Source organism: Eptatretus burgeri, chromosome 2 (genome assembly GCF_056783735.1).
Source record: "Eptatretus burgeri isolate ZD-2024b chromosome 2, Ebu_testis_v1, whole genome shotgun sequence".
Classification (NCBI taxonomy): Eukaryota; Metazoa; Chordata; class Myxini; order Myxiniformes; family Myxinidae; genus Eptatretus; species Eptatretus burgeri.
The window spans coordinates 128,646,859-128,657,948 of NC_140962.1; the positions used below are offsets into that span (position 1 = coordinate 128,646,859).

At 41.6% G+C, this 11,090-nt stretch overlaps 1 protein-coding gene across 1 annotated transcript; it reads left to right on the forward strand.

Moving 5' to 3' along the window:
- Positions 1–2,522: 2,522 nt before the first annotated feature.
- Positions 2,523–5,845, forward strand: LOC147033085 (beta-2 adrenergic receptor-like). The gene is made up of 2 exons (XM_085859069.1): positions 2,523–3,350; positions 4,228–5,845. The coding sequence occupies exons 1-2, from the start codon at positions 2,709–2,711 to the stop codon at positions 4,621–4,623; spliced, it is 1,038 nt and encodes a 345-aa protein (XP_085715195.1). The 5' UTR covers positions 2,523–2,708; the 3' UTR covers positions 4,624–5,845.
- Positions 5,846–11,090: the final 5,245 nt, after the last annotated feature.

Genomic DNA, 11,090 nt, shown 5'->3' on the forward strand with positions numbered 1-11,090 from the left:
ACCTCTTGGGTCCCAAGCCACTGCCCTTACCACTGCACCAACACCAGGCTTTCGTGACTGAATTACCTCGTGACCAAATTACCTTCTGACCATTTTACCATGACGAAATTACCTTGCGACCGTTTTGCCGTGACCAAGTTTCCCATGACCAAATTTCCTGTGACCAAATTACCGTGCCCCGACATAGCCCCAGCATTTTATTTAAGTCGTCTGTATAAGTGGGTTTGTTTAGTTAGTTACTCAGCCCGTAGGTTATTTATTTTGGGGACACGAATACCATGAACGTCGCACTCAGGGATCCGAAGGTAAAACGTACTAGGGGAGAACTTACACATGATGGCACACGAAAATACGGCGACTCGGGACGAGTCTGTAAATAGGGGAGGGGGTAGTGTTACGGCTGTGGAAATTCGCAGACCACCATAAAGGACCTTAGATCAGTTATGACGATAAGTAATTGTGAAGTTAGATCTCCCCACCGTTGTTTAGGCGGAATTTCCATGTTCACAGGGCTGCGATCCTTTGAGATAGCCATTTTTCTTTTGCTGTCATTATTTTGGACCAATCATCCACCAACAACCAAATCGCCACCACCAACATCATTCCCAAACAACTACAATTCAAACACCACCACCACCTTCGCCTCTTTACCTCCACAACTCCACCCCGCAAACATCGCTTCACCGCCATTCTCAAACGACGCCCACCAACAACCAAATTGCTTCCCAAACTACCGCAGCAAACTCCCACCACCTCCGCCTTTCTACCACACGTCGGGCCATGGGTTGTGAATGGGTTCCTTTCGCCTCGAAAAACGGATCAGGAATGATTCACGCCCACTTTTCTTCCATCCAATGACTGAGCATCAGGTGGTGTAGCCCCGCCTCCGAACCCGCTGTGATCCACAAATTTGCATATACGCTCCTCTCTCGGCCTATATAAGCGCGAGCACAATGCAGCTCGCGGCGCAGAGAGTGGCAGTAGCAGTGCGTGTCGGCAGAGAAGCGTCGGCAGTCAAGTCGAGTCTGGAGAGCGGCAGTCAAGTCGAGTCTGGAGAGCGGCAGTCAAGTTGAGTGCAGTGTCGGCAGAGTGTGGCATTAGCAGTGTGTGTCGGCAGAGCAAAGGTAGACGGGGGCTGATCGACGGAGAGAGCTCGCCGGCCACGCCAGGGGTACGAAGCCAGGTTCAGCTACGCTGACATCGTGGCTTGCCCGCCATCGTGCCACGAGGGCGCGGGTAAGATCCTTCAGTCCCGTGGACCTGGCCACTCATCCAGGTTCCATGCGCATTTGGTCCACGAACCTGTCTGCCACCCTTGCCTTTGAGGGTGGCTTTTTCCTTTGCTTTTGTGTAAATGCATGTGCTGGCGCGGTCTTATAAGTAGAATTGTCTAAGTGTGCGTGTGAAATAAAGACTTTATTCGGTTGTAACTCTGCCTTTGCTTGCTTTCACTGTATGGCTGTAAAATACATGCTTGTCTGAGTGTGCAATAAATGTGCTTGTTGAACTGTTCCCCATTTCGTAGCGTCCTTTCCCTGGTTTGAAAGTTCCATCTTGCATCACGGAAGGAATTGGTAGGAGGGGTGTAAGCACCCGGTAAATAATCACGTCCATCGGGGCCAGCGATAACACCGCTCGGTTATTACTGAAGCACGGAACGGCCCGCTTTAGCGGTTCGTGTCCTATGCCGGCCAGCGGCGAGGTACGATCGCCCGGTTAACTACCCGCGCAGGTACTTAGGTAAGTCGAGTTTGGCGAACAACCCTATCCTGCGCGGGTGGCCGATTGGCACGATTGTGGTGGGGTCGAAAGACCCACCCGTGACTATCTCCTGGCGGTAGTTCCAAGGAGGTTCACGACTGAATTGTCCATTCCGGTGGGCGACGCGGTCGCGGTTTGAGTTACGTGGCCGATCGCACGCCGGGCGGACCGAAATTCGTAACAATATTATATTTATTTGAAATATATTTGGAATATAAAAATGTCCAAGTGGGATAAATGATAAAGAGTCAAAGCTGTCTGAATAGTGTAATGGGTATAAATGGAGTTCTCGGGGTCGAAAGGGCCTTTTGGATCCTTGGGGACTTTTGCATCATCTGGGTCTTTTGGGTCCTTGGGGTCTTCAAAGTTTGAAGGGGTCTCAGCAGTCTAAACGGTCAAAAGGAACATTCCAATCGTGTGAAATAAATGTATAGGTGGACATAATTAATAGACAAAAAGTATCACACACACACACACACACACACACACACGCACACACACTCACACATTTATAGTGGATGATAGTGTGTATGCAAATTAAATTCAGTCGAATTAGCACTACTCATTAAGAAGACAATTAAGGGAATAAAGTGATCATTTTTCTGTCAAACAACAAGAAATACGAAAATGTTTAATTCGTGTCTCACAGCGATTCTCCTTATTTCTCAAGAGAGATCCAACTCGTCCTGCTGCGTCGTTTGTACCATTATATAATGCAATGTTCGCAATGTATGGTCCAAATCGTATATTGGTGACAGGTTTATTCTCAACATCCGTGCATGGGCAGAATGTTGCATCTCAAAATCGACTTGACCAAGCAATAATATAAAATCACTCAATAGTAATCTTTTTCTTTCAAACTGACACATTTTCGAGAATATTATACAGGACAAGCAATTAAAATAATATTTTGTGAATAGACACAGTCTCGCCTTATCTCGAACGATATGTCCTGGAGCAACCAAACAATTGTAACCACCGTTCAAGAACCTTGGTATACATTCTTCACTGTTATCTTTTCATTTTTCACAATAATCACCATCGGGGGTAACATTTTGGTAATCGCTGCTCTAACTTACTCTCGGCATCTCATGAAAGGAGTTACAAACACCTTCATCTGCTCACTTGCTTGTGCAGATTTGCTGATCGGATTAGTGGTGATGCCTTTCACGGCTGTGCAACTAGTTGAAGGAACTTGGCATTATGGGCGTCATGTGTGTAATTTCAGGTACAGCATTGACGTGACTAGTGTCACTGCGAGCATCAACAGCCTGTTTGCAATCGCAGTAGATCGTTACATAGCAATCACAATGCCGTTACATTACCAAAATCGACTGAATCAGAGTCGCGCTATTATTTTCATTATTACTATATGGATGGCTTCCGCAATTATTTCTGTCTTTCCAATAAACCTTGGCTGGGGCCGGTCCAAGACCACGGAAGCTCAAGCTTGCTTTGAAAATCCCAAGTGCTGCAGTTTCCTTGCGACAAAGACCTATGCGGTGGCTTCGGTCGTTCTTGCTTTTTACTTGCCTGCTGCAGGGATGATCTTTGTGTACTCACGTGTGTTGAAGGAAGCCAATCGACAGGTAAGAGGGTAAATCATCATACTTTGTACCTTTTTGAACTAAATCAATAGATAAATGGGTATCGATCAATATATATATATATATATATATATATATATATATATATATATATATATATATATATATCAATATATATATATATATATATATATATATATAGATGGAAATCAACATACAGTATAGTGTAATTATCCTATATATATATATATATATATATATATATATATATATATATATATATATATATATATATATATATATATCAATATATATAGATATGGAAATCAACATACAGTATAGTGTAATTATCCTATATATATATATATATATATATATATATATATATATATATATATATATATATATAATTATGTAGTATAATAATGAGAGGTCATCTGCACATGTCTGTTTTGGGAGGCTATCTATCTATCTATCTATCTCACATGGTCTAGTGGTGAGGATACCTGGTTTACACCCAGGTGGCCTGGGTTTGATTCCTGGTGAGGGCACCACATTTGCAGGAGTTGTGACTGTTGATGTTGCAACTTCAGTAAAATTGAGTGCTGGGTGATCAAAAGGTGTACCTGAGTTGACTTGATGAGATGAAATTTTTTAATAATAATTATAAATGAACAGGCAAACAAATATATGTGTATGTGATGCATCCAGCCCAGGAATCAAACTCAGGTCCTCTGGTGAACTGTATCAGAGCACCAGATGACCTGGGTTTGATTCCTGGGCTGGGCATGTAATTGTCCTATAATATATGTAAAAACATGCACACATACATACATACATACAGTATCACACAATGTAATTTATTTGTATGGTGTGCATAACAATTGTCACATCAAATTTAATGCATGGTTTTCTTCAGGCACAAAAGCTGAACCAAAGTGGAACATCTTTCAACAAAACTGATGTAAAATTACACACCTCTGAAAATGGCAGGAATGTCGTTGGAATTTCAAAGAGTGAGCGACGTGCATTGAAAACTCTAAGCATAATAATGGGAGTTTTTATTCTCTGCTGGCTTCCTTTTTCCATTCTCCAACCTCTTCAAGCATTTTGTCGCTCATGCATAAGTGACAAGCAGTTTTATATTTGGATTTGGGTTGGTTACATCAATTCCATGTGTAACCCAGTCCTATATTCACGAAACCCTGAATTCATGGCAGCTTACAAACGACTGATCTGTGGTGGAACTACAAAAATGCAGCTGTTGAAAATACTCATCCCAAACTACCTAAAGTGTCGAATAAATCTGACGTAAATGCCGATGAAATAAATAACTGTCTGCAAATATTTTCGCAATGAAATAACGCAAGTTCAGAATTACATGATTTTTAAATCTCAACCCACCTTTCAGTTTTAGCATGATACAACACCAGAAACGATTGTAAAATAATTTCATTTCTCTTAATGCTTCAAATATGAAACCATTTCACTTTTGATTTCTGGATTGGTGCTGGTATAAAAGTTTGTTGGTCACCTGAAATAAATGTCAAAATGTTGAGAAAAAAAAAGTGAATTGAAGTCGACTATATAGAGGTAAACTAAATGACAATTATGGTGGTGGTGGTTTATAAAGTTAATCGTTTGTAGTATAAATATTCTAATTATAGCATAACATTGATCGAAAACCTTTCTCCTGCAAGTGAATTCATGGCACAAGATGGTTTCGGTATTTTTGGTTTTATTTTGTTATTCCTAATAAGATTGTATTCATAATAATATGTTGGTTGTATATTTTGAGCAGTTTACTCAATTCAAACATGTCATTCAATTTGATGAATTTGAATAAAAAAAAATTCCTTTATAATCACTTTCAGAGTTATCCATATAACTGGTGTTGTGTTAATGGTTCGGGTGGCAGGCTTGGGATCATAGGGTCCTGAGTTCAAATCCTGCTCGGCTGTTGAATTAATAGGTCCTGAGTTCAAATCCTGTTTGGCTGTTGAATTAATACCAGGTGGGATTGACTCAGCCTGTCATCCTTTCGTGGTCGGCAAAATGAGTAGCAGCTTGCTGGGATGATTGAGCCATTCGAGTGTCCTGCGTTGGAGTGGTGACCCATCCAGGATTGTGCCCAATAGCCCAGGAGACTGCTTCAGCAGCACCAATGCTCTGTACGGAGTATGCTCCCAATGGATTTGGAGAGTTATCCATGAAGTAAAATTCCTTGTACTAATCTAGGACATTCAGTTGCTACCTTCGACCATCCTTGAAACCCATTTATTAAATAATCCATCACATCTTCAATTTCAGTTTAATTGCATTAAAATATATAAATGAGCTGTCGTTTACACTTTAGAAATAAAAAATATTTAAAATATATGAAGTGATTACCCTGAATGTAACTTGAGCGGCCATATCCCAGATTTGCTTCCTTCCTGAGAGGAAGCTTGTACTGACACATTTTGAACAACTCAATATAAATTGCATGATGCTGTGTCCCATTTTCACCTTCTTTGTAAACAAATAAAGAAGTCGAACTTCTCATCACTATGCTGTCTTCTGACTGTTTATGTGATCTGCATTACACAGTTTACTTTTAGTTGACTCAAGGTCACAATCTGTGTGCTGTATTTATGTCTGTGCTGAAAAATACATGCTCAGTTTGCCGATGGTAAATGATTTGTTTGATCGATTTCGTTTCCACAATGCACTTACTGTAACAGGTAAAATGCAACAGTTTGTATATCTCTTGTTCCTAAATCCTACAATTAGGGTCATCCTACTTTACCTTGAATGTGTGCACAGTTTATTTGAAATTTTTTTTTAATACTTCCACTTATTGTGGTGGTATGATTTTATGCTTTCAAATGACGATGATCAACGGTGCATCGCCCATGCTTCCGAGTATGGGGGCACCACTGATAAAATGCCCCGATTACAAGTTCACCGATACTCATTTCGCCAACCTCCGAAGGATGACAGGCTGAGTCCACCCCAACTGAGGTTAATTCAGCAGCTGACGGGACTTTTGAACTCAGGACCCTAAGACACCAAGACCACTACTCTAACCACTCAGCCAACACCAGGCTTCATAGTTTAATACCTGTTTGAACTTTCTGGTCAGATACAATTCCTCAATCAATTTCTGCTGCTTGTTTGGATTGTATTCTCGTTTCCATTGTCCTATTCAAGTTGGCTTTTGTTTCAATTTACAAACGAAATTCAACAAAACATCTTGTTGTCATGCCAACTTGGACTCATCTTGCAATGGCTGGCAATTCACTCACCGTCTTCAATGAACTCTTACATCGAACGTGCTGACTGCTGAGCTTGCTCCACCTCTTGGCTCCATAACTCTGCCCCTTCGGTATTTTTACAATGTGATTGTGCGCCGTTGGTTTTCCATACCTGTCAACCCCAAATTATGAAAAAACGTGAGAATGTAAAATTTGTCCCGTGAGGTCGTGAAGCAATCGAGGATTGAAGGCGTGAAGCGCCCAAAAAATATGGGTGGGTCTGGGGGCATGCCCCCCAGAAAATGTTTGCTTTCTGGTGTGTCTAAGATGCAATTTCTGAATTATTTTACCAAATTCGTCCATATTTTTTTCAGTCAGAAGGTAGGTTTTTATGTTATGTTGTTACTTACTGTTTAGTCCATTGTATGGACTAAAAGAAATGAACCAACATGAACAAACAGACATATTTTATTTTCATTAACAGATCAAATGCTATCCAGGAATTAGAACACTCATCATCCTTGGAATAAAGATGTATTATTTCAGAATATTGATAGTATTTCATAGTATTTTGCGGCGATTTCACATGAAAAATGAACCCCCCTCCCCCAGTAACAAGACATTTCATTGGATCAGGATGGGGTCGTCGATAATGAATTGATCAATAATATTCCATCTCTCATATAGGATGTGCGGAACTACGCGAAGCAATCGGATTTAAGTCGGTATTCGAGGTTATAACATCAGTTAAACCAGTCGCAATGCAGTAATGTTGGAAATATTTTTTGTTGCCGAGAGATTTTTTTTAAAAAGTGCGACAATTTATCGTAAGAACGTGACTTTCAACAGAAAGTTGTGTCTCACAGCAAAAACGTGAGAGTTGACAGGTGTGGTTCCCCCCTGGCTGCTAGAGCCTGTGACATGTCCACCGCCACCAGCAGTTTTCAGGTGGCGTTCGTGGTTCTTAATTCAACACATGATCTTGGGGCGTTCTTCTGGTGTCCCTGGAAAGGAGGGGGGGGGTAGAACAGTTTCAGGTGACATCTGGTGTTAGCCATCAACAATAAAAAGTTCATATTGAAGGAAACACACATAAACAGATGGCTTGTTTATTTATGTAATCTCATGAATCCTTCTTTCATTCATTTTTTGCCACCCCCAAATATTGTCGCTCTTAGTGACCATGTAGTTTGCCCTCTAGTTGCACCGGCTTTGCTTATTAAGGAATAACAGGTTTATTTACATAAAAGGCACAAGATCATCAAGATGGAGAATACTGATACAATAGATTGACAGAAACCTCTACAAGTATATCAACAAATAAAATGCACACACTGCAAAACTAAAGCACTTAATACAAGGACTAAAATATAAATGGCCATGAGCACATTCATTCATTCATACATAATGAGGTGAAACAGGTGAGGTATTTTAAAAACGACACTGGTACCAATATCGTAATGGAGCTCGACCATGAGGTCTCCAGCCATGGCATAGACCAGTGAACAGGTGAAGCATCCGTGGGTAGAGTGAAGTCGCAGGAAGGCTTGCATGTTGAGTGGTCAGGGAAAACAGCTGCCTGCATGTGTGGTAAGTGAAGCCCAGACAATGAGAGACAATCCCCAAGAGTGAAACACTGAAGAAAAGAAAAGAACTGCACATGTGAAAAGCCCAGCTCATGACCCCCAACTCCAACGAGATGCCATCTCCTCCCTCCAACAGACAAGCGGAACTCGCTTGGTCCTCAATCCAACTGGGCAACTCCAACTCTCCTCAGCTCCACCTGATTCACCCCTGCAGGTGGTACCTTTATCACCTTCCCCGTGACCATATCCACATGTGTCTTGCTCATTGTCTCAGACAAGCCACCTGCAGGGTGACATCACATGAATGTTGTGTCATCACCATCTCACCATCATGGCTTAAACCATTGCTGGTCGTGGAGGGAGGTTTTATCATCCCACATGGGATAGAAACATCCAAAATTATCCCCTTTCTTCTTACCTCGCCCAGAGACTCGCCTGGTTTACAGAGCAAATGAAAACGAACGCTTTCTAACGAATGTGAATGGCAACACTGCCCATCCCATGGCAGACATATTAGCAAGACAACTTCCCATGAAGGACATCTCTGTTACAGAAGAATGTTTGAACCAACTCGAGTGCCTGGTCCACAAAACTTATCATCTACCTCATATGTATCCCTTCCAATGTAACAGTACTTCCCACACTTCCCAAGTTAAGGCCCGGTCACACCTTGACGTTTTAGCCAACGTATGCCGATTTTTGAATTTTTTTTCTAAAACGCTGGCACACGTTGAATACGTTATGGGTAAGTTTTGATAACATTGAGAGCACGCTGAAAAACACTGCCATACGTCGTTGTACGTTGGCTTTAAACGTTGTACTTTTTGGTTGTCCTCAAATTTTTTCATGCTTGAAATTTCACGACGTATGCCGGCGTATGACTCACACGTTCCGCTACGCTGGCCACAAGTTGTATGCACGGTCTGCGATCGTTGACAGACGTCAACACATGCTACTTGTAAGTTAAGTTGAGACACGCCGAGGTAATGTTTAGCGTACCCAAAACTTATTTCTAACCTATGATTAACGTTTTGTTGGCACGTTACGCAATCGTTGCCACACATCGACAGATGTTACTTTTAAGTTACTCATAGGCTGAAAGACATCGGTATAATGGATCGTCCTTGCGTCAGCGTCCACGGCCAGGACACTTATTTGCAGCATTCTTCAAACTTTTCTTCGGCATGACGAGGATGTTCACACTTCGATGTCTAGCTTGGCTATGATTCCAATTGTCCATCTGCAGCGTCTATTTAAAATAGTCGAGTTTGAGCGTTTTAACACATCCAGAAGAAACGCTTCAAATTTCCAAACCCCAGCGTCAAAAAACAAAGGCGGGTGACAGCAATTTAAATCGTTCATTGTAAACAATGAAAATAGCTGAGTGGTACCGTTTTAAAGTCGTTGAGTGTAAAAAAAATCGAATTGTTGAGCGCAAGCGTCTACTTTCAATAGTGGAGATGCAGCCATTTAAATCGTTGAGTGGCAGCCTATGAATAGCAAACCCTACGTCACCGGCAAAGATAAACTGCCGCACGATATGGATAAGTTAGGCTATCGTTGGGCATAGTTTGTGAACGCCGGCTTCAGGATAATTATTCGTTGGTATATCGTATCTATAAGTTATCGAAGCGCTCTATGCACATTATTAGTTCATTGTGCATTTGTCCAACCAGTTATGAATAGACCGAAATCGTAAAAACAAGCTATAGCTCATTGTTGAAAAAGACCCATAAAAAATTAGCCACGAAGAACTTCGAACAATGGTGAAAAGATGTCTCCTACCCTTGGACACGCGGACGCAAGGACGATCCATCATAACCCACACCCTCCCCCTCACACTCACCTACTACTGCCAACATGAACAAACTACTACTAATACTAATACTAATACTGATACTGATACTGATACTGTTACTGCTGACATGGACATCGACTCAAAAAGGACTCGAAAACACTGTTGGGTTCCCCTTTTATATACCAATTCCCAAAACCGCTGGGAACACGTCTTTATATGGCAGTTGTAAGCTAGAAACACGTTCATTTTTTTTTTTTGTCGACCGGAAGACGTCATTGGAATACGTCTACATACGTCGATGTGTGTTGGGACTACGTAAAGAATTGGTTCAAAGCACGTCAAACATAAGTTAGAAATAAGTTTCGCGTAAAAAAGACATTACCGCGACGTGTTTCGACTTATGAGTAGCTTATCAGTAGCCTTTGTGGACGTGTGTAAGCGTCCACATATCGTGTGTAAAACTTATCCCCATTGCATGTGGAACGTGTGTCATACGCCGAGTACGTCGTAACATTTTGAACATGTTTAAAATTTCTTGACGTACTCTACTTACTACGACATATGATAGCATACTTTAGCGTTCTACTCACGTATACCAAACTTACTCATACCGTATTTGACGTGCCCCAACGTTTTAGACACATTTTTCTTAGGTCGGCATACGCTGGCAAGATCATCAAGGTGTGACCGCAATGTTGACACTTCCATTTCTACGGCAGTTATGATTCGAATCGTTGTGCATCAGCCTTTTAATAGGCTACGTCACGACATCGTCGGCGATGCGTGCAACGCGCTATGCCTAAGTTAGACTATCGCTGGGCATCGGTTGTGTAGGCCGACAACAGGTTCAGCATTCGTTGGTATAAGTTATCTATAACACAACGAAACGTTCTGTGTCCGTTACCAATGCGTTATACATAAGACCAAGTCGCTATGAATATGTCCGAATCTTAAAAAAAAAAACATCAAAAGTTCAACGTAAGCCAGCGTTTTACATAAATTTTAATACGTTGCCATCGCTGGCTAAAACGTCAAGGTGTGACTGGGCCTTTAGGTGAAACCCTCCTGTACCTCCCTCTGAGTTACCTTCACTTTCCAGTCCTACATCCCTCCCCAAGCTTCAACTATCTGTGAGATTCAGCTGCTCTCTTTCTCTTTCTGG

Coding starts and splice junctions, on each gene's coding strand:
- LOC147033085 (XM_085859069.1), top strand. CDS start 2,709: ATGTCCTGGAGCAACCAAACAATTGTAACCACCGTTCAAGAACCTTGG. Junction 3,351..4,227: donor TGAAGGAAGCCAATCGACAG/GTAAGAGGGTAA, acceptor GGTTTTCTTCAG/GCACAAAAGCTGAACCAAAG.